Genomic DNA, 24,867 nt, shown 5'->3' with positions numbered 1-24,867 from the left:
ATGACTAATGGTTCATGAATTGTTGATAATTGAATAAGGTTCTCCAACTTTTGCAAAAATGTCAGTTCTAAACAGGACATTCTCTCAAGAATTAAGTACAAAACACTCTCATGTTTCAAAACGTGATTACAAACTTACTTATAACAAAGATACTAATGGGTCAAACTTAATCATCAATGATATGTTTTCTCCATTTTTGTTAAAAGTTGCAAATTTTGTAAAATTTTTAATGAGAGATAGTTAGGTTAGTGAGATGTATAACCGTACCTTTTCTGCATGTAATTGTTGTATGGTTGTGTTAAGATCAATAGCCTAATGATGTCCATCACCTTTCGCCGCGCACCAGACGTCTACTCTGGGCGGCGTGCATAACTCTCCTACAGTGAAAATCTTCAAATTGGGACAACCAGTCACAATTAATAATTGCAAAGATCGGAATTTGAAGGTGTGACTGCCAGAGCAGAAACTTGTGATCTAAACCATGCAGAGACAACGTCTTCAATATACTGAAAACAATCTCGTCTTTTGCTCATTCATCTTCATCGCATATTACAACTTATGTCATTGCACTGCATCCAAATACCCTCAGTGTTACGAGTCGCACTAAACCTTTTGCTGCGGAGGATGTCACTAAGTTAACCAATTCCTCGCAAGCGAAAACATGCACTTCTGTTAGATTCCAAAAAGGTACCGATGACGATGGCAGTAGATTTAACAGATTCTTACAGTAAGATACGTATAGACTCTCACGATTTTTAAGAACGGAGTCCAGCTTGGAGTGTTGTTTCCACAGGTACTTGAGATGATTCAGTCGGATCATATGTAAACTTTTTATCCCCACATGTTGCTCCAAATATCCTTCATTTGAAAATATCTCTTCGTATAAACACACGTGGAGTGACAAGATTTCCAGATTGTGAAGTCTCTCAACTAAACCAAGTGGAAAACAAGCCGAGTCATCTCACGCAACCTCAAACACCTTAAGATTTCTGAAGAGGTGTTGTGGGAAACCTCCCTGCAAAAATCTTGATCTCTTTTCCATTTAATGACACTTCCTTCAAGTTGGGGAATATCTGAACCATCAATTAAAATCTAATTAGGTAAATTGATGTTCTCTCAAATGATTTTGTGTAATGCATTCATATACAGTGACTTCATAATATGTGATCTACGAAAAAGAATGGAAAAATATGGAATTGGTGGAAAATGTTATTTAAGTTTTTTTTTAAAAAAAAATTTCATATATTTTTCATATACCCTAATTAGTAGTCTCCACAAATCCAACATCATTTGATGGCAAACAAAAGGGTGAAGCTATTTGCACTCTAAATTTTGAATATAATTTTTAAGATTTAATGAGCATTTATAATCATTAGATAAGGTATAATAAATAGAGTCTCTATATATTTTAAAATTTATTTTTTAATCAACAATAAAAAAACAACATGCAAAGAAAATAAAGTACAACAATTAATATCTTTTTGAAGCAGGGATTCATTTATTGTTGATTCAAAATAAATGTACTGAACCAATATTCTCAAAATTTATTATTGAAAGTTTGCGAAAGAAATATAAAATAATCTTATTTCATGTAGGAAAATGAGTATAACCCTGCTGTTTGATGAAACTAAGTAACAACCATATGATGTTTTAAAATAAATCTAAAACCCCCTTTCGTTATAATGGCGTTAAATTTATTAATTAATTTACTATTTTACCCCTAAATCATTAACCACTCTGTTGACTTTTGCTATATACGGTTTACTGTTGTAAATTAAAAAAATTTTAAAAATATGTACATTACTACAAACAAAAATTACCTAAAATAAAAATATTTTAAAATAGGAAAATTAAAAAATCATATTGTTAACCCTAATCCTAATTCAATTTGAGAAAATGCCAAATCCTAACCCAAGCCTAATTCATCTAAAATTATTAAACCCTAGAGTGGTGGTAAGGTTTGTGGGTGTCAGAGTGTCAAGATGCTACATTGGCAAGTGTGTGCTTTTCTTGTGCGTTTTGATTTAGAGAGGATTGTGCATACATTCACAAATGGTGGTTTCATTATTCGATTTGCGTATATAATAAGTAAGAAGAAAAACTAAAAATAAAGCACAAAACGCAAAGTAGTTAACTAAGGAATTACTAGGTAGGTGGTAAGATCACTTAGGCGCTTATGAATGCTATTCTAGGCATGTCTTGATAGCTAAGTCATTAGAAGATTGCTTATCAAAATAATTATTTGAAAATCATACTATTCAACTCTTCAGTAACTTTTATTTCACAATGAAAGCTTGAAATGGAGCTTTGGCTTCACGCTAAAAAACCTGTGAGTTTCTTCGCTAACAAGACTCCGCTTAGAAAGTAAGAAACGACTCAACTAATAAAAGGTATAGAAATGGTTTTCATACCTTTTCGAACAAGAAGAAGGGCTGTTGCGCTGGGATATGAAGTTGATTCTCCTCATATTCTGAACCAAATATCTTTAAATTGTCACAACCGGTTGCTTCCAAGCTTTTCAGTGTCGGCCATTCCGAAGTATGCATTCCAGGGTAAAAACATCTAAGTTTCAGTAAATCTATGAGTCTCAGAGTGGTCACCCGTGGAAAGACAAAACAAGGGGTCACTTGAATTGCTGTGTCTTCAGAGATGATCCCCAGCAAACCCTTACACAAGCGTATCTCTAGGTGTTGGAGCTGCTCAAAACTTCGGATCATAGAAGCTGAAAATAGGTATTTTAGCTTATGACAGTTCGACACGATCAATCGTGTTAAACTTTGAAAGCGGGGAAACTTGGCAGGAACTTGACTGCGCCAAATCTTTTCGACATTAATTTCATGCAGCTCCAAAGCCTCCAATTTGGGTAACCGAACCTAATTATAAAGTTTTTGTTAGATCCAATATCATATGAGACGCATCTGTCAGAATTATCTTCTTTGATTGCAAATGCTAGTCAAAGCAAGTGACAGCTGAGTAAGTGCAAACTAATTCACGTTATATGTTGAGAGCTTAGGGGGTGTGTGAGATTCGTATTTCCTTTCTCATTTTTCTTTTTCTCTAAATGTCAACAAAATGGGAATGGACGATAGAATAAGATGATAGAGAACAAGAAATTGTTAGCATACCTTGTCATTGAAAAGCACTGTTGGTGTATCAAGCTTATCCTCCAAACTTACCTCGTAGGAAGATGCAATAGCTGCCGTCGATTGGTCTTGCGAATCTTTTGCATTCGATGACATGGAATGTCTCTTAACTTCGCGGCAAAAGCTTGTCAGCTGTGGAAGATTTCCCAGACTCAAACAGCTTATCAGAGCAAATATCTCTCTCAGTGACGACATCAACTTCTCCACCAATTGCAAAAATCTGTTCCATCTTTTTGCAATTAATAACTGCAATCCTCGTAAGTCTTGGAAGGCATTTTGTAGTACACAGCAAGAAGATATTACTCAGCTCATCACAACTTTCTACTTTTATGGTTTTGAGCTCATTGAAAGACTCTACTTCGAGGCGGTCAATCCATATCCTCTCCAAGTTAATCAAATTGTGAAGAGTAAGTGACTCCAAAAGGGGAAAGGCATCGCAAGGCACCTTCGCCATTAAGTCAACAATACACAATAAGTCTATATTATCTTGAACATAGAGATGCTTCAATTGTAGAAAACCCTGTGTCCAAATAAAAAAGAACATTCTTGACACCTTGCAGCTTGTCCAAACGTAAGTATTCAACGTTGTTGATGCCATGCATTTTCTTTGAGCGAATAGGCTTAGAACTAAGCTTGAGCTTCAATGTTCTTAAGCTCTCGTGATTAAAATTGTAGCCGACTTCGGAACCAACCTACAAAGAAACTTAAGGGAGGATCGAATGACCCATCTCCTATTGAAATTTTGAACCGTTCCAATTTTTTGGCAAAAAAGATATCTGGTAAGATGTTATCGTTTTTAGCATCTATTTCCAAAGTAGTCAGCCGAGGCAAATGCATCAACTCATCTAGGCTAGCATTACTTCTTTCACGATTGGGTCCTTCAACCTCCCATTCAATGAAGCAGTTACCCATATAGAGTTCTTCTAATCGGATTAAGCTTGATATGACATTGGGTGCAATAACTTTTAATTGGAAACAATTAGCTAAATCTAACTGCCTTAGCTTAGTCAGTTGACCTAATTCTTCAGGCAGCTTTATAATATCATACCCCCGAATGCTAAGAATTTCTAGATTCTTCAGCTTCCCAATTATGGCTATGTCTCCCAACATGCATTGATGTAAACATAATGTTTGATGTTAACTCACGTGTATATATATATAGCAAGTTACGTTAGCAAGTTAGCAAGTTACGTTAGCAAGTTACGTGTTATATGTTTCCTAGTTTGATAGGATTTCCTTTCCTTGTGAACTAGGGTTATGTACATATAAATATTGATCAATAAAGAGCAGACGCATCACCATGCAAGCGACTGCAGTTTTTGCATCGTAAATTTCTACATGGTATCAGAGCAAGATGGAAGACCAAACTCAAACAAAAACAAAAGATAAAGAGGCTAGCGGAAGTGGATTGGGCAAGTCAATGATGTCTCCTTACTTCCTCTCGGCCAGTGATAACCCTGGAACTATCATTACTCAAGTGCAACTTCGAGGAACCAACTATGACGAGTGGGCAAGGGCTATGCGGACTGCATTGCGCGCCAAGAAGAAATTCGGTTTTGTTGATGGAACCGTGAAACAGCCTGCTGATGACTCCGCTGATTTGGAGGATTGGTGGATGGTGAATTCAATGTTGGTCTCCTGGATACAGAATACAATCGAACCAAACCTGCGATCAACTGTGACTTATACAGAAGTTGCTAAGTTGCTGTGGGATGATATCAAGGAAAGGTTCTCTGTTGGGAATGGACCACGTGTGCAGCAACTCAAATCTGAGTTAGCGAATTGCAAGCAGCGAGGTATGACTATTTTGAATTATTATGGCAAACTCAAGATGTTGTGGGAAGAATTGAGTAACTACGAGCAATCGCCTACTTGTCTATGCGGCAATTGTATGTGTAATCTAGGTGCGGAATGGGATAAGAAACAAGATGAAGAAAAGTTGCATCAATTCTTGATGGGTCTTGATGAAGCCGTGTACGGTGGTGTGCGGTCTCATATTCTAAGCACCGAGCCGCTGCCAAAGTTGAACCGTGCCTATGCCATAGTCATTCAGGAGGAGCAGGTTCAGTCAATGACACGTGCTAAAGAAGAACGAAGTAAACCTATAGCATTTGTCGTTCAAGCCGCGCAAGGATCACATGATAACCGTGATAAGACTTCTGTACTTTGTACCCATTGCAACAAGACTGGACATGAAGCATCTTCCTGTTTCCAGCTTATTGGGTATCCCGAATGGTGGGGTGAACGACCGAAAGCCACGAGGAATGCAGGTCGTGGTCGCGGCAATTCACGACAGAATGGTGGAAACAATGGGCGTGGTCGTGGAGGTCCTGCTCGAGCCAACGCTGCTCAAGTCGCAACAGGGTCTAACAATCCGTCTGGAGAACTCACGGAATCAGCCGCAAGCGGTCTCAACGGTTTGAGCAGTGAGCAGTGGAACACATTGCTTAATCTTTTAAACAGTCAAAAAGATAGCAACTCACGGATCAGTGGTAAGCGTAATTCAATGGAGTGGATTCTTGATACTGGGGCCTCACATCACATGACGGGAAACAGAAAAATCTTACACGACATTGTATCTGTTATTCCCTGCTCTATTCGGCTGCCTGATGGAAATGTGACAATAACAAATACAGAAGGAACAGTTGTGCTTGCGAGCCACCTGCGACTAAATAATGTTTTATTTGTGCCAAGTTTAACTTGCAATTTAATTTCTGTATCGCAACTGATTCGAGATGTCAATTGTTTTATCCAATTTTCTGATCAATTATGTGTGATACAGGACCGCATTACGAGGATGCTGATTGGAGCAGGTGAGCAGCGAGAGGGACTCTATTATTTTCGGGACATTGGTTCGGCCGTCGCTCTATCTAGTGTTGCCAACCGAGCTTGTGATTTATGGCATCGAAGGTTGGGGCATCCTTCCTCTAAAGTTGTTCAGCTGCTTCCATTTATTGATTCGGCTTCTTGTCTGTCTAGTTTTCAGAACTGTGATGTATGCTTTCGAGCAAAACAGTGTCGTGACAAATTTGTTTTAAGCAATAACAAAGCTTCAGATATTTTTGAATTGATTTATTGTGACTTGTGGGGACCTTATCGCACAGCTAGTTCTTGTGGTGCTCATTATTTCTTGACTATTGTTGATGATTTTTCTCGCGGTGTTTGGACATATCTGCTAATCGCGAAGAATGAGGTTGGGCGTGTATTACGCAATTTTTTGAGTATGGTCTCTAGACAATTCCATAAACTTATTAAAATTATACGGACAGACAATGGGACAGAATTTATGCATTTATCTGATTTCTTTGCTGAGCATGGCATTCATCATCAAACATCCTGTGTGGGTACTTCTCAACAGAATGGTCGAGTTGAACGCAAGCATCGACACATTCTCAATGTAGCTCGCGCTCTGCGCTTTCAGGCTTTCTTACCCATTGAATTCTGGGGTGAATGTGTCTTAACTGCTTGCTACTTGATCAATCGAACACCTTCTGTTCTTCTTGACGGACAGACTCCTTATGAACGACTATTTGGCAAGGCACCATCTTATGCAAATATTCGATCATTTGGTTGCCTCGCTTATGCCTACAACCGTGGTCATCGCGGTGATAAATTTGCTAGTCGAAGTCGTCGTTGTATATTCATGGGTTATCCCTTTGGTAAAAAGGGATGGTATTTATATGATTTGGAGAGTGCGTCATTCTTTACTTCCTGGGATGTAACGTTCGTTGAGCATGACTTTCCCTACAAGGCTCTAACCGAACCAGCTGCTACTGTCATGCCTGCTCCTGAGCGTGATGAACCGATTTTAGCTGAGGATTTATCACATGATATAAGCGCTCCTATTGTCTCACCAGATTCACAGGACACAGGGGATGTTCTTAAGACCATTAATACTCCATCACCAGTACCCGCCTCTTCTACTTTTGATGATCATGCTTCCGATGACAGTGGGGGCATTGAAGCTATTGAGACATCATTGCAACAACAACCGGCGTTGGGGCGTCATCTTAGACAGCGACAACAATCGATTAAGTTAAAAGATTATGTCTTACATACTGTTCAGCATTTGAGTCCCTCTTCGCAGCCTTCTTCATGCTCACACGCTCAATCACTTCCTGCAGGTAGTCCTTATCCCATACTTGATTATGTGAATTGTAATAATTTTTCTATTCGACATTGTGCTTTTGTAGCAGCGATTACTGCAAGAGTTGAGCCTGCCTCTTTTGCTGAAGCCGTGAGAGATCCTAAATGGTGTGAGGCCATGAAATCTGAATTACAGGCACTGGAAAATAATAACACATGGACTGTTGTGTCTCTACCACCTGGAAAGCGTGCTATAGGCTGTAAGTGGGTATACTGGATTAAGTACAATGCCGACGGTACAATTGAAAGATACAAAGCTCGCTTGGTGATCCTTGGGAACAAGCAAGTTGAAGGAATTGATTACACAGAGACATTTGCTCCTGTCGCAAAACTTGTTACAGTTTGAACTTTTTTGGCTGTTGCTGCGGCTACGAATTGGGAGCTTCATCAGATGGATGTTCACAATGCTTTCTTACACGGTGAGCTTAATGAAGAAGTTTACATGCGCTTACCGCCTGGTTTCACCTCAAACGAATTTGGAATGGTTTGTCGTCTAAGAAAGTCATTATATGGATTAAAGCAAGCTCCTCGTTGTTGGTTTGCAAAGTTGACAGTAGCTTTGAAGACTTACGGCTTTGCTCAATCAAGCTCGGATTATTCCCTTTTTACCTTGCGTCGAGATAACATACATCTACTTGTGCTTGTGTATGTTGACGATATAATTGTTTCGGGAAACAACAGCGAAGCTATTCGGGTATTCAAAATGTATTTGAGTGGTTGTTTTTATATGAAAGATCTGGGTCCATTGAAATATTTTTTGGGTATTGAAGTTGCAAGAAATCCGACAGGAATCTTCCTGTCTCAGCGGAAGCATGTGTTAGATATTATCTCTGAGGCTGGATTACTTGGTGCAAAACCAGCCCCATTTCCCTTGGAACCGAATCATCAGCTAGCTTTGGCCGAAGGCCTATATTTTTCTGATCCTACAAAATATAGACGACTCGTCGGCAGATTAATTTATCTTTCCGCTACAAGGCCAGAGTTGTCTTATTCGGTTCATCTGCTTTCTCAATTTATGCAGCAGCCACGGGAGCGACATTGGGACGCAGCTTTGTGGGTCATTCGCTATCTGAAAGGTAACCCTGGTCAAGGTGTGTTTTTAAGCTCAGATTGTGATTTGCAACTCTATGGGTGGTGTGATTCTGATTGGGCAAGCTGCCCCCTATCTCGGCGTTCTTTATCTGGGTGGTTTGTCATGCTTGGATCCTCTCCTATATCCTGGAAATCTAAGAAACAACACACTGTTGCGCGATCCTCTGCTGAAGCTGAATATCGTGCCATGGCAACAGTTACATGTGAGCTCAAGTGGCTCAAAGGATTGTTGATGTCTCTCGGCGTTGATCACTCACGACCCATGCACCTGTATTGTGACAGCCAGGCTGCTCTTCATCTAGCTGCCAATCCCGTGTTTCATGAGCGGACCAAGCACATCGAAGTTGACTGTCATTTTGTCCGCGATGAAATTCAACGAAGAAACATACGGCCTGCCTATGTGTCTACTCATATTCAGCTAGCTGATATCTTCACAAAGGCACTTGGCAGCAAAGAGTTCGAGTTTCTTCTTCGCAAGTTGGGCATTCGTGATCTCCATGCTCCAACTTGAGGGGGGGTGTTAACTCACGTGTATATATATATATAGCAAGTTACGTTAGCAAGTTAGCAAGTTACGTGTTATATGTTTCCTAGTTTGATAGGATTTCCTTTCCTTGTGAACTAGGGTTATGTACATATAAATATTGATCAATAAAGAGCAGACGCATCACCATGCAAGCGACTGCAGTTTTTGCATCGTAAATTTCTACATTTGAAGATTTACTAGGAGATCAATAGAAGACAGCAACGAAAATAACCGCATTCTTGCCATATCTACAACTTTGAGCTTCCTCATCCCTGAGAAAAGCTTCTCAGGAATATTGGTTTCGATTAACGTAGCCTTGCAATCCATAAGTAAAAATTCAAGATGCGGACATTCCAATCCTTCAGGAAGTTCACGAATACTACTATTCAGTAAAGAGATTGCATGACATTGTTTTAGAGCATCCTCATTTGGCCATTCCCACACATCTTCATTTCTCACCAAAAAAACACGTTGGTCTCGGCATGCAATTGATATAGCAACGTCCCGAATGACGTCATGCATCGAAAATACCTCATTGCTTCCACCCTCAACTAAAAAGCAAGAGTCTTTAAGTTCATGGAGCAACGCATGTAATTTGTTATATGCATCTTCCATCTTGTTTGGTCTCTGAAGTATAGCCAAACCCATGCAGCATTTGAACAAGAATGAAGTTGAAATAAAATTTCCCACTAGACTACAAAGCAGAAAAATTTTCTTGAGTTGCTCACCTTTTAAATACTTGAAACTAAGCTCAATACTGGAATATGCCTCTGCTGGCACTCCTTCGAAGTTTACCACAGAAGGCGTTAGGAGTTCTCGCAAGGCATTCTTCCATTCAAGCACACTCTTGTCTCTCATTGCCCTTCCTATTGTAGTCAAGGCAATAGGCAAACCTCCACATGCCTTGGCTACATCTGTTACTGTAGATTTCAACCTACGATTTTCAACATCATCCCCAGCCATTGTCTTAAACAATCTCCAAGCTTCTTCTTCATTTAAATTGCCAATCAAAAAGTTATCTTTAGATCCCATACTTAGCAGCACATTACGATGCCTTGCAGTCAGTAGTACTTTACATCCTTTGTGCTCATCTCCGAAAGGAATTCCAACACTCTCCAAATCAACATGTTTCCAGATGTTATCTAGAACTATAAGGATTTTCTTCTCCCCCTTTAATCGTTCATATAGCCTATTTGCTCTTCTTGATTCAACTTCTTCGCAAAAAACAAGATCCAATTTCTCTGTAATGTCTCTTTGAATCATTTTTATGTTTGGATTCTGGGAAACCACTGAAAAAGCCACCTGATCAAAGAGCTTATCTTCCTTCACTTTCCTTGCAACTTCTTTCACCAGAGTCGTCTTCCCAATTCCGGCCATGCCGTACACCCCAATGATGCTGACATTTAGATCAGACAAAGCATTTTGTATAGCCTTCAAAGTAGAAAGTCTTGATTCGAAGGACTCATAACCTTTGTGAGACTTAAGCCATATCTCCTCCGGAACTGTGCGGTAGGAAATTCTATCAAACTTCCCAGCTTCTTCCCGGAGTTCAACAATGGCCTTCATCTCTGTCTCTGCTTTCTTGCTGAGCTGGTAGCGAGTCCTAAAATCAGGGCACAGACCCTTGAGACATCGCTTATTATTTGTCTCTTCCCCTTTTGCTGTCGCCTCTGAAACTCTACGCTGTATGCGCGTACTTTCATCCCTCAGCTTCTCCATTTCAGCCTTGAGACGCTCAATGTTGGCATCGTAGTTACGCAAATAACGGAGCCTGCTTTCCGTTGGAGGAGCCAAGCATTTTACAACTTCTAAAACAAGAGTAACAGCGATTTCCACCATCTTCAATTCTGACAACAACGATGGACAATTTTGACAAAAAGCGGATAACAAAATGAACACTAGTCAACTTACAAGTGAAGAAGACCAGAGGAAAGTGAAAAACGAAGAAACAACAATAGAACAAGCAGTTAAATAAGGAACCAAAACAAAAAACAGACAAACTGATGCAGAGTGTTTTCTAGATCAAATAGAAGATGGAAACAGGAGAAAGGGTTTCTAGCTAGATCAGGAACAATTGTAAAGAGCTGATAGAATAAGAAATGATTAAGAGAATGGGTGAGCTAGGACAGATGGAGCAAAGTTAAATAACAGAACAAGAACAATGACCAGAGTAACAAAAGATGAAAAATGAGGGAATGAATGCAAAGAGAAAGTGGCTTGATTACTTTCCAAGGTCGATTCATGTAATGACAGATCTGGTTTCGATATTCATAATTTAGGTATATAATCAGAACAAGGTGAACGACAAAATACTGAGACACAGCCAAAAACTTTATTCACGCATGAACCGTTGATATACTGTGATTAGGGCAGAGGAAAATAAGAGGTTAAACCTACTATATAATTAATTAATCATCAAGTGGTAGCTCTCTTGTGCCTTATTCAATTAAAATAAAAAGGTAAAAAAGGGACCCACTAAACCTGAGAGCGGAGTCCGCGATGTCATTCAGGCATTTCTCCGAACATGTGAAACAACCTTAAAACATTATCTTATTTATGAAAAATATCACCATATATGATATTTTTTATTCTTTATTTCACAAATGACTTAGTCAAAAATAAATTGAAAATTTAGTCTTCCTTACATTGTATAATTAATTAAACTTTTTTTTTTCAAAATCATAATGGTTTGCCCATTGGATAGGCGGTCACAACTCAAAATATGTTTCATATTTTTCATCTCACGAATATTTGACCAAATAGTTTTCAACCAACTTTATTTAGGTGGCCATCTAAATTTGAGTCTTGGGGAAGTTAGGAATTAAAAAAATTGATTCGAGTTTTGTCCACTCTCCCAACTTTAAAAAAAAAGTAAATCGGTCCAAAAACAGATCATATTGATAGTTGATATTGATTTTGCGTTGTATTGTGTTCTGTTATTACTTGTATTGTGTTCTGTTATTACTTGTGTTAAATTTTAGTTACTCAAATCAGATCCATTAGTTTATTAGGTAAAAAATAAATTAAAATAAGGTTATCTTAATCACTATAACTTGAATCAACTAGCCAGTTACATTTCATAATTTTAAAAATTAATCAAAAGATCTCCGTCAATAGTTTTTTCATTATAAACCAGTATTTTGTCGCATGTAACTTAAAACTCCAACAAGTCATGTGAAAATTAAAGAATAATGAGGTAGATTTTAAATAGGTAATTAGCTCAATCTATAGAAACTAGAAAAGCATTCACTAGTCACGAAATATAAAAAAACAAATCTATTCATTATTTTCATCTTGTTATGAGCTGGCCCATCAATGAGACCGCTCTTTTTCTTAAATAAAGGCAAAATGTTATTTGAACAAAATTTCCATTAAAAAGGTAACAAAAACACATCCAAAATAAACATCATTTGTGGAGTATTCCTATTACTCCTATCTTTTTTTTTTTAAAAAAAGTTTTATTGAAATAGAATTGCTCTTGCAAAATTTCAAATATAAATTACAAAAAAAATGTAACAATAATTGTGAAAATAGGATTACCCATTGGACTACAGAGCAGAAAATTTTTCTTGAGTTGCTCATCTTTTAAGTACTTAAAACTCAACTCAATTCTTGAATACGTGTCAGCTGGCAGTCCTTTGAAGTTCACCACCGAAGGCGTTTGAAGTTCTCGCAAGGCATTCTTCCATTCATGCACACTCTTGTTTCTCATTGCCCTTGCTATTGTAGTTAAGGCGATGGGCAAACCTCCAATCCCTTGGCTATATCTGTTGATGTAGATTTGATCTTACGATTTTCAACATAATCACCCGCCATTTTCTTGAACATTCTCCAAGCTTCTTCTTGGTCTAAATTGTCAATAAAGAAGTTATGTTTAGAATCCATATCCAACAAAACATTACGATCTCTTGCTGTCAGCAACAGTTTACACCCCCTATGATCATCGCCAAAACGAATTCAAACAGTCTCCAAATCAAGATGTTTCCAGATGTTATCTCTCATTCTTCAATCGACCATACAGTCAGCCTACTTGCAATTCTAGATTCAGTTTCCTCAAGCAATGGCAGACCTAAATCCTCAGCAATATCCCGCTGAATCTTTTTTATGTCCACAGTTTCAGAAACCTCTGAAAAGACCACTTGATCAAAGAGCTTGTCTCCCCAGGCTCGCCTGGCGACCTCCTTCACTAGCATCGTCTTTCCAATGCCGGCCATGCCGTACACCCCAACGATGCTGACATTAACATCAGTCAATACATTTTGTATACACCTGAAAGTAGAAAGCCTTGATCCAAAGGCCTTGTAACCTTTGTGAGACTTAAGCCATGTCTTATCCGGGCAGGGTCCGGTCATTGCAATACCTAGACCCTGCCCGAGATTTTGCCATTCCTATATGCAGCCCCACCTACCAATGGCGACTGATTTCCATGTTGTTATTTTCACGCTTATATCTCCGACTCCTAATTATTTTAGGGATAATGATTCGATCGGCGCCAATGAAATAGACCAGCCAGCAGCCAACAAGTTTTTTAATGCATGATTTGATACCTCTTGCATTTTCTAAGCGCTCTTTCCTTGTCTTCTAAATTTTGAAAGTAAGATTTTGTGAAGCAAACCCAATGAAATAAACAGAGAAACAGAACAAACAGAGCAAGAACTAAAATAACGGAACAACAATGATCATAAAGTAGAATGATGCTAAACATGTTAGGATACAATTGTTTCATTGCTACATCAATTTTGGCAAATTTTTTAACTCCTCTTGTTCCTTCTCTTACCATATTTCTTAAATTTCAAAATTTGATTCGAGGCAAACAAAAATAAAACAAACTGAGACAACAAATTCCCTGATTTCAGCATCATGTATATTATGAATTGTTGATGCGAGATTCTGGATCTCCTCGTTCTACGACCAGGGTCTCTGCTCGATCAACTTCACCGCGATCAGGATCTCTCCTTGTAAAGCTTCTTCTCCAAAGGTTCCTGCGCACACAGACAAGTCAGAGTACGCCGGTTGTTTTCCCGGCGCAAACCCTCCGACGCTCAAGTTAGATATGAAGGTTCGGGGAACGCTTGCCACAAATCTTATGGCTTTTGAGTAGTTTTCTCTCTTCTAGTCTCAAAATTGCTAACCCTTTTACCTTCGTTGGCTACCTTTTTATAGGCTTCCTCTGAATCCCAGTTTTCCGCAGTCTACGTCTGTTATCCTCCCACCTCTCGAACGTGGATTCCCCATTTCCGTAGTTGTGGGTGGTTGCGTGGCCTTCGTGCCTAGATTCTCGGGCTGGAGAGCATGCCTCGCCAACTGTCGTTGACCGGGTCTCCTCGAATCAACCCTTACCAAGAATACAGCAGGAATGACTTTATGCTTCTTACAGGAAATTGGCCTCCCGGATGACGTGCTCGTGGATGAGCAGGATATTCCTGCCCCTGTTTTCCTGCTACCTGGCTCTTACAGGACACACCTGCTCACAGACTTCTGTCACCAAACATCTGCTCATCACGTCTGGTCTCGTCGGAGTATTCCCTCAAACATGAATATCTCTAAATAATAAATTTCTCATCTAAAATACTTGAAATTTTCAAGTAGTAGTATAATAATAGTAATAATGGCGGCGGCGGGAGCAGCAACAACAACGATGATAGTACAATCATCTGATAAAACTCTTCTGGGATATTACGTGCGTCTATGCATGCAAGGCCTAACATGTGTTTGAGATATGCTGAAGAGGGGAAGCTCAAATCTGGACTCGGGAATGTGTATGACGTGTCTGATGCTTGGGAAAGGAAGTGATGTCATTTCGGTTTTTGAAGTTCAGAGGAGCTGAACGACAGAAATGCTGTGTCGGCTGGTTGAATAAGTTACACACGTGATTCATCACGTGTTTTACTAATCCAAACGGCAGCCACATTTGCGTTTTAAGTAGCAAATTATACGAGCATTTGACAAGTGTCCCTGAGCAGTTCCAGAAGCTGTTAATTCAGTTAATTCTCGCGGGATGCAGGTGCAGCTGGGATTGCTTAGCTGAGAAACCCAGGAGCGTGAGCTGATTGTTTGGGGTCCTTTTAGAGGGTTTTGATTGAAATGTAAAAGGCTCTATGATCTGTTACTGAGGGGTTTCGATTCTGTTACACATACTCTTCATCTTTGTGACCTGTAATCTCTGAAATCAGTGAAACCTTGCTTCTCTTTTCACGGTGGATATAGGCAAGAAAATGGCCGAACCACTATAAATCTTGGTGCTGTGTGAGAGATCTGTTTTCTTTCTTTTCTGCTTTTGTTCCTTGAGTTGTGTTTGATTCCAGTTACCTAGCCAAATTTCTTCTTAAACTCAGTCTAGTATCAGACCTAGTTAAGATCAAGTTTCTTAGAGTGGATCTTGGGTGTTCCAAATTGATCTTGGTCGTCAATTTGGTTCCAACAAGAAAAAAATAAAACTGAAGATAAATTTGAACAATTATGAAACCTTTCAATGAAAATTCAAACACATCTCGTATTAAATTTCAAAATACATAAAAACTTTTATTGTAAATAATACAAGGGGTACAAACAGATGATAAATTTAAACATCTCTAGTTAAGCTATGTAGTGCCTTCCAAACTTACGATCCTCAAATGAAGGAAACAAGAGTTGTCATAGCACTTATAAAGCTGTAGAGACACAACGAAGTAGAGCACAAGCAGAACAGCAAAGATGACACAGGAAGCCCCTCAGCATGCAAACTTTTAATACAAGGAACACAAATTTCATAGAAAAGTATCTTTAATTCCACATCCTGCAAAAGAAAAGTGATAACATTGAGAACTCTGTAATCATAAAGAGCAACATAGAAGTTCCTTTCAATGACACATTCAAGCAATTTTATCATAAAAAATTTTGCACATTCTTAAGGAATTATAAATAGCATACTATAAAGCCTTGACTATGAAACAAAAAGCTCAAAAGTTCAGACCAAAGGACATTCAATGATGTAAAATTTGCTCATAAAGCCCCGAATGAAACTTTAAAACTTCGTTTTAAAGTTAACAATAAACCAGTGACGCAATCTAAATAGTTCAGGTGAACCGATGAAACAAGCTATGAGATCAAATAAGGGAAATTAAATTATTTACCTGGGACTTTATTCTTCAAATTCACAACTCCAAGTAATAAATTAAAAAGCCAACATGATCACCTATCGTACTTCCTCAAGTTAGATGACGACCCCTCCAACATCTGAAAACAAAATTCTCATTCATTAATTTGACACGACTTTTATATTATGAAGTTAAAACTAATGATTCATGAATTTTTGATAATTGAATAAGATTCCCAAACTTTAGGGAAAATGTCCGTTTTAAATTGGACAGTTTCAAGAACTACATACAGAAGTGTCTCATACTTTTTCAAACCCGATCATGCACTTACTCAATAATAAATATTCTAATGAGTCAAACTTGGTTGTCCATGATCTATTTTCTAAATTTTGTTAAAAAGTGCAAATTTGTAAAATTTTTCCTTGGGAGTTCAAGTTGGTGGGTTAACCGTACCTTTTCAGCATGTAACTCTCGTACCGTACCGTTAAGGTCGTTAGCCCAGCGACATTCACCATCTCCCTCTCCGTACCACACGTTTACTCTCGGCGGTGTACATAATTCTCCTGTAGTGAAAATCTTCATCTTGGGACAACCAATCACTTCTAAATCTTGTAGAGATGGGAATTTGAAGGTGTAATTGCCAGAGTAGAAACTTGTGAGGCTATCTAAATCAAGCAGAGACAACGTCTTCAATTTGCTGAAAACAATTTCATCTTCTGCTCCATCTTCCTCACTTACCACCACTTGTGTCATTGCTTTGCTCCCACACACCTTCATTGTCATGAGGCGCACTAGACTCTTTGCTGTGGAGGATGTTACCAAATTCATCAATTTCTTGCAACCCCAAACTTGCAGATCTGTTAGATTCCAAAACGATACCGATGATGATGGCAATAGAACAGTCAGATTTTGACAACAATATACCCGTAGAATTTCAAGATTTGCAAGAATGGAGTCTAGTTTGGAGTCTTGTTTCCACAGGTGCTTCAGATCATTCAGTTTGTACGGCTGTAAATGTTTTAATTGTGAGAACTTGCCCACATGCTTCTCCGAGTGTCCTTCATTTGATAATATCTCTGTGTATGAAGTACAACTCAGATAGAGGATTTCCAGATTTTGATATTTCTCAAGTAAACCAAGTGGAAAACAAGCTGAGTCATCTTGCACAACCTCAATGTATTTAAGACTGCCAAATAGGTTTTGTGGGTAATCACCCTGCAAAATCATCCTAAAATCCTTTCCACTTAATAGGAGTTTCTCCAAGCTGGGGAAGATCTGAACATCGTCAACTCATATAAAAACTAATTAGTTCTATTGATGTTCTGTCAAACAATTTTGAGTAATACATACATGTACAGTGCGTATTTCTAAAGTCTTTGTTTGTGAGTTTCTTTGCAACAAAGAATCAAACGTAAAACATAAGAAACAGTAAGACTCAACTGATAAAAAATCAAATAAATGGTTGCATATATACCTTTTCGATCAACAACAGGGGCTGTTGCGCTGGGATATGAAGCTGATTCTTATCAATGTTTCCATGGAAGCTAGATAATTCGGAACCGAATAACTTTATTTTGTCACAACCAAAGACCTTCAACATTTTTAGTGCCGGCCATTCCGAAGTATGCATTCCAGGATATAAACATCTAAGTTCTGGTAGTTTACGTAGTCTTAGAAATGTCAGCCGCGGAAAGATAAAACAAGGTGGCACTTGATCTGCTCCTTCGGAAATAATCTCAAGCAAACCCATACAGTTGTATATATTCAGCTGTCGGAGTTGTTCAAAGCTTCTGAGCATAGAAGTCGAAAATATACATTTTAATTTGTGACACTCCCCCACGATCAATTTAGTTAAACTTTGAAAGCAAAGAAACATGGCTGGAAGTTGATTTTGCCAAATCTTTTCGACAGTAATTCCAATCAGCTTCAAATCCTCCAAGCTGGGGAGCACAACCTAAACATTAATTTTTTATTAGATCCAATATAAGCTGAGAAGTATCTTCTTTGATTGTAAATATAAGCCATCAAAACCTTCTTCCAAGTGACAGCTTCAGTGCGTGTTTGGTATTGATTATTTGACAATCTAATGTACCAAAGAGTTTGACAAATGTAATTGAAAAGTGATTATTAAAATAGTGTGCTCAATATTATTTATGAATTATAAAAAACCTCTTTTATTTTTGAAAAATAATAAAACATGTATTTTATAATAGTAAATTACCAAACATGCATGTGTACCGAATGTAATTTAAATAGTAAAACAAGTATTTTAGTTATTAAGTTTTTTGTTTACTTATGTTTAAAATTGGATTTTGCACTTAAAATAACTTGCAATGAGAAAATAATAAGAAGAAATATTCCATAAAAACTCTAAAAAAGGAAGGAGAAGAAGAGAAGAGGACAAAGAAGAAAGAAAAAAAGAGGTCAAAAGCCCAAAAAAAGGAAAAAAAATACTTACTTTATTTTTGAAAAAATAAAAATAATGAGTGCAAAATTAATTTTATTTATGGAAAAATAAAAGAAAAATATTGATTTTATCATTATTCATCTAAGTATTGATGAAGATTTTGTAAATAAAAATTTTTAAGGTTTAAAATATGAAAATTATATATATTAAATAATGAGTGTGTTATATGGGGCGTTCATAGTAATTATGTATTATTGACTTATAATAAATTGTCCTTAATGTAATTCATATGATAGATATTTTTGTTATAAATTTTTATTTCAATTAGAGTGTTTAGAGTAATTTTTTAGGTGCAAATAACTCACCCATTTACAAAACATTGTGTTAAACTTTTTTCAATTATAGTTTTTAGAAATCCATGCTAAAAATGATTTTTTGAGAATTATTACCATACCAAACATACACTTAATATGCAATTTAATTCACATCATTAATATGTAAAGCGACCTTAGTGAGTGAGTGTCTGAGATTCTAATTTCCAATTCTCATTTTGTTTTTCCCTTATAATTCATTTTCTATAGTTGTCATCAAACGAGAATGCACGATAGAATAAGTTGAGAAAGAAAAACGAATGCTTTGGTTTCATTATAACAGCTTACCTTCTCGTTGAAAAGCGGTGTCGAAGTATCAAGCTTGTCCTCCAACAAACTGATTTCGGTCGAGCAAGTAGTAGCTGTCAATTCCTCTTGCGACCCTTGTGTATTTGGTCTCTTTACTTCAGAGCAAAAACTTGCAAGCTTCGGAAGATTTTGCAGATGTAAAAATTTTAATGCTGCAAACTCTATCTTCTCCACCGCATTATTGTTGTCGACATCTGGTTCTCCACCAATTGCAAAGACCTCTTCAATCTTATCGCAATCAAAAACTGCAATCCTCTGAAGTCTGGGAAAGCAGCTTGTGGAAGACAGCAAGAAGATATTACTCAACTCATCACATTTTCCCACTTTTATGGTTTTAAGTTCACAGAAAGACTCTACTTTGAGTCGATCAGTACACACCCTCTCCATGTTAATCAAATTGTAAAGAGTAAGTGACTCCAAAAGAGGAAAGGCATCGCGAGATACCCTCTCCGTTGAGTCAACAACACACGAGAATTCAGGATTATTTTGAACATGGAGATGCTTCAACTGTAGAAAGCCCTCAGTGTCCATATCGAAAAGAACATTATTCACACCTTGCAGCTTGTCCAAACACAAGTATTCAGCATTCTGGATGCCCTGCAATTTCCTCGAGCAAATAGGCTTTGAGCTAAGCTTCAGCTTTATGGTTCTTAAACTCGAAGGATTACTGATCAAAAGCCGCCGACTACCGAACCATTCATTCGCAAGCACGGGAGGCTTGAATGACTCATCTCCTATTGATATTTTGAACCTTTCTAATTTTTTTGCCAAAAAGCCTTCTGGTAAAATACTATCATTTTTGACATCTATTTCTAGAGTGGTCAGTCGAGGCAATTGCAACAACTCACCAAGCCTGGCAGTACTTCTTCCACCATTGGGTCTTTCAACATCCCATTCGATAAAGCAATTTTTCATGTAGAGTCCTTCCAATCGAGTTAAGCTTGATAGGACATTGGGTGCAATAGCTTTTAGCCGGAAACAATTGGATAAATCTAACAACCTTAGCTTAGTCAATTCACCTAGTTCTTCAGGCAACTGCACAATATCTGAATTTAAAAAGCTAAGGATTTCCAGATTCTTCAACTTTCCAATAATAGCTATGTCTCTCAACATGCATTGATGCAAACATAGTGTTTGAAGATTTACTAAGAGATCAATCGAAGATGGCAAGCAACATAATTGCATCCCAGTAAAATCTACAACTCTAAGCTTCCGCATCCCTGCAAAAAAGTTCTCAGGAATATTGATTTGAAGGTAAGAGTCTTTGGGAGATATATATAAAAATTCGAGTTGCAAGCATTCCAATCCTTGAGGAAGCTCCTGAATACGGCAACCTGTTATAGAAATCGCAAAGCAATTTTCAAGTGCTTCCTTGTCCGGCAGCTCCAACACATCCTCATTTTTTGCCAAAAATACATGTTGGTCCCGGCAAGCAATTGATATACCAACATCGCGAACGACGTCATGCATTGAAAATTGTTCGCTGCTACCTCCCTCAAGCAACAAACAAGCGTCTTTAAGTTTATAGGCCAATGCATATAATTGGTTTCGTGCATCTTCCATCTTCTTGACTCCTTGGAGTATACCCAAACCCATGGAGTATTTAAACAGGTCTGAAGTAAAAATAGAATTACCCATTAGACTACAAAGCAGAAAAATTTTCTTGAGCTGCTCACCTTTTAAATACTTGAAACTCAGCTCGATTCTTGAATAAGTATCTGCCGGCAGTCCTTCGAAGTTCATCACTGACGGCGTCCGAAGTTCTCGCAAGGCATTCTTCCATTCATGCACAGTTTTGTCTCTCATTGCCCTTGCTGTTGTAGCTAAGGCAATAGGCAAACCTCCACATCCCTTTGCTACATCTGTTGCTGTAGATTTCAGTTGACGATTTTCAACATAATCACCCGCCATCGTCTTAAACAATCTCCAAGCTTCTTCTTCATTTAAGCTGTCAATAAAGAAGTTATGTTTAGAATCCATATCCAACAAAACATTACGATCTCTTGCTGTCAGCAAGAGTTTACAACCTCTATAATCATCACCAAAAGGAATTCCAACAGTCTCCAAATCAAGATGCTTCCATATGTTATCTAGAACCACAAGAATCTTCTTCTCATTCTTCAACTGCTCATACAGTCTACTCGCAGTACTAGATTCAGTTTCCTCATGCCATGCGAGACCCAAGTCCTCCGCAATATCCCGCTGAATCTTTTTTATGTCTACAGTTTCGGAAACCTCTGAAAAGGCTATTTGATCAAAGAGCTTGTCTGCCAAGGCTTGCCTAACAATCTCCTTCGCTAGAGTCGTCTTTCCAACGCCGCCCATGCCGTACACTCCAACGATGCTGACATTAACATCAATCAAGGCGTTTTGTATACACTTCAAAGTAGAAAGCCTTGATCCAAAGGCCTCGTAACCTTTGTGGGACTTGAGCCATACCTTGTCCGGATAGGTAAGGTAGGAAATTCTATCAAGTCGACCGGCTTCTTCTCGGCACTCAACAAGGTCCTTAACCTGTGTCTCTGCTTTCTTGCTAAGCTGATAGCGAGCCTTCAAATTAGGACACAGCCCCTTGAGACATCGCTTATTTGCAGTCTCTTCATCTTCCATGAATTTGGCATTCACCTCATCAATGATCTTGTTGGCGCTAACCAGCCACTTCTCAACCTTCTCTTCTCTCTTTTCTCCTTTTTTTTCGGCTCCAAAAACTCTGCGCTCAATGCTCCTAATTTCAACCTTCAGGCTCTCGGTTTCTGCCTCCAGTTTCTGAATGTTTTCATTGTAGTTACGCAAGTAATCAAGTTGGCGTTGTGTCGGAGGAGCCAAGCATTTCACAACTTCTAAAACAACAGTAACAATGCTTTCCACCATCTTCAATCTCTTTTTTTTTTTTTTTTTCGTATTTTTCACATAGAAATAGAATAGAGTCAACGACGGGTCAATTGATAATCAAACAGATAATGGCGAAATTATGTTTGTACAAAACAAGGACAAAATCAGTGTGGCAGACGAGAATCAAAGTGCTTTTGAGATCAGAAAATTGAAACAAGAAAAAGGTTTCTTCATCCAAGGAAATGCAAAGAGCTGATGGCAAAAGGGAACAAAGCTATAGAAGAAAAGAACTAGCACTAGAAGCGACCACAATCAACAGAAGCAAAGCATGTTTGAGATCAAAAGATGAAAATCCGGAAAAAGGTTTTTTGGTCAAGAATTGAATGCAAATCATGGATGACAAAGTTACAGACGTTCAAGCAAGGAGGAGGATGTGAAGAATACAGAGATCAGAGAGAGAAAATGTTTGCTGGCGAAAAACTTTTTAAGACTCTTTCTATCAAGAAATATTCCTACTGCACCCCCAAGACTTTTTTTGGTATATTGTATGATCTGCTAAATTGCATCCTTTATAATTTTTTGAATTATATATTTTATTTTTTACATTTTATTCATCTGAATAGGATGTTGTATGAAAAATTTAGTGGAATATATTAATTGAGTTTTAATTTGATTGGACAAGAATTGGACGGTGTTCAATTATTGGATTTCTGTTCAATAATTTGTATGTATTCCAACAATTTCTATCCAGCAACCCCACAAGTCTCTTTATTAATTTGCATGTATTCACAATAGAATGACTTGGGCAATTAGTAATAGTGAATCATCCAAAAAAACTTTATTTTAAAACAAAAAAGGCTTTTCTTTTATGAAAAAGAGTTGTTCCCACTTGTAAATGATGTTGACGTGTATTCACAATATATAATTTTGTAATTATATATTTTATTTTGAACATTTTATACAACTGAATAGGATATTGTATGAAAAATTTAGTGGAATATATTAATTGAGTTTTAATTTGTTCGTTTATTGGATTTCTATTCAATAATTGGAGATGGCTATGTTACAGATTCTGTATGTAACATAGCCAATGAGCAGCTTACTCACTGTTGTAGGAGAGAGGAGAAGCTGCTGGAACTTGGCTGATGCAAGGCCACAAAGGACTCAGCTGTAAGTTGCAGATGCTGCAACTTAGCTGAGTCCTCAATAATTTGTATGTATTCAACAATTTCTATGCAGCGACCACACAACTCTCTTTATTAATTTGCATGTACTCAACAATTTCTATGCAGCAAACCCCACAACCCTCTTTATTAAATTGTGTGTATTCACAGTGGAATGACTGGGGCAATTAGTAATAGTGAATCATAAAAACCAAAGCTTTATTTTAAAACAAAAAAGGCTTTTCTTTTATTAAAAAGAGTTGTTCCCACTTGTTAATGATGTTGACGTGTGCTGCTTGACACAGCTTAATAAAAGAAAAGCTTTTGAAAGTGCCACGTGTAAGAAGCTCCCTGAACTTGCATCCCTTTTTTCCAATGTAAATGGATAAAAAAATAAATAATTAATTAAGAAGATATAGTTAGATATTAATTTATTTCCTACCAATTATTATTGATACAGCAGCAATTATTCATATCAATTGACATCGACCAACAAATAAATTAATAAATAAAAAGTTAAGGCCCAATAGAGCAGCCACCATCCGAAAACCTTTTTACTGGCCAAAAAATACACCAGCCAACATCTAAAATCTAATTATTCCGAGCAGATGATCAGATTGTGCTCATTGCAAACATTTGATGGTTTAATGATTTGTTTTAGGGATAATGAGACGATTAGATTTCTCTCTTTCTTCTTTTTTTATTTTATTTGTTTGTGTTATCCGATGAATGATATTTCAATTGTTCTTTATGTGTTCATGTGCAGGAGCATTTGACCATATGCATGATTTGATACCTCTTGCATTTCCTACCCGCTCTTTCCTTGCCTTCTAAGTTTTGAAAGATAGACTTTGGCAAAGTAGATTGATGCTAAATGGGTTTGGATATAATTGTTCATAGCTACAACTATTTTGACAAATTTTTTACTCCTTTTGTTCCTTCTCTCACCACATTTCTAAAATTTGGAAATTAGAATTGGAAAAAACAAAATGAAACAAACTGAGACAACAAGTCTCCTCTTTTCAGCATCATATATATTTTGAATATCTCTAGCATAATGAATTTCACAACTAAATTACTTGAAATTTTCGAGTAATAGTAACTATGACACTAACAATGGCATCAGCAACGGCATCGTCTTGTACGTAGCTGAAAACAAAATTCCCATTCAATAAGTTGAACTAAAATTCGCAAACGTAGATACTTGAAAATAAAAAGTAAAACCCATGATAAAGAAAGTAAATAAGAAAAAGAAAACTGCTGTCCCTTCTAATGACATTTTCGAGGCATCATGATAAGAAAAAAAATATATGCATGCTTTCAAGGAGTTACAAAAATTACTGAAAATAGCACAATATAAAGCTGAATGTCAAAAACCTGAGAAGTTAAGGCCAAACAACCCTCAATGATGCAAACAAAATCCCTGAATGATACGTTAAAACTTCGTTCCAAATTAACAATAAACAAAATTAATGCATTCCAAAGAGTTTAGATGAAACGATGAAACAAAACCATGAGAAAAGTACATAAGTAATAAAATTAGTTACCTGCGATCTTTATTCTTCAAATTCACATCTTATCCAAGTACTAAGATGTATTTGATCAGATTACTTTTATAAAGTCGACTAAGATGAAAGCCCCTCCAACAGCTGAAAAAATAAGAATTGTCATTCATTAATCTAAATTAAAAGTCGTAAAATTAGGCACTTGGAAATAAATACTAAAGCACATGGAGATTAGGAAGGAAGCCACTAGCGAGAGATTTAATAAGTTTAATAACACAATTTCTTTGACAAGATTTT

General features: G+C 37.4%; 1 protein-coding gene across 3 annotated transcripts in view; it reads right to left on the bottom strand.

The window, feature by feature from the left end:
• Positions 1–22,471, bottom strand: part of LOC102622337 (probable disease resistance protein At4g27220) — a 93,880-nt gene extending 71,409 nt beyond the window's left edge. Inside the window, exons 1-5 of one of the 3 annotated variants that reach the window (XM_052442836.1) lie at positions 19,050–22,471; positions 17,458–17,937; positions 16,437–17,258; positions 16,020–16,122; positions 15,381–15,682 (exon numbers count right to left, since the gene is read on the bottom strand). In XM_052442836.1, coding sequence (XP_052298796.1) covers positions 16,078–16,122; positions 16,437–17,258; positions 17,458–17,937; positions 19,050–21,941 — 4,239 coding nt within the window. In that variant the 5' untranslated portion in view covers positions 21,942–22,471 and the 3' untranslated portion in view covers positions 15,381–15,682; positions 16,020–16,077. Of the gene's footprint in view, positions 1–15,380; positions 15,683–16,019; positions 16,123–16,436; positions 17,259–17,457; positions 17,938–19,049 lie in introns of those variants that run through there. The other 2 variants (XM_052442835.1, XM_006471884.4) reach the window with 2 other exon arrangements.
• Between the last annotated feature and the right edge of the window lie 2,396 nt (positions 22,472–24,867).

This window comes from Citrus sinensis, chromosome 5 (assembly GCF_022201045.2).
Source record: "Citrus sinensis cultivar Valencia sweet orange chromosome 5, DVS_A1.0, whole genome shotgun sequence".
In the NCBI taxonomy this organism is placed as follows: domain Eukaryota; kingdom Viridiplantae; phylum Streptophyta; class Magnoliopsida; order Sapindales; family Rutaceae; genus Citrus; species Citrus sinensis.
The sequence above is the reverse complement of the archived record's forward strand: the minus strand, read 5'-3'. Positions and strand labels throughout refer to the sequence as shown.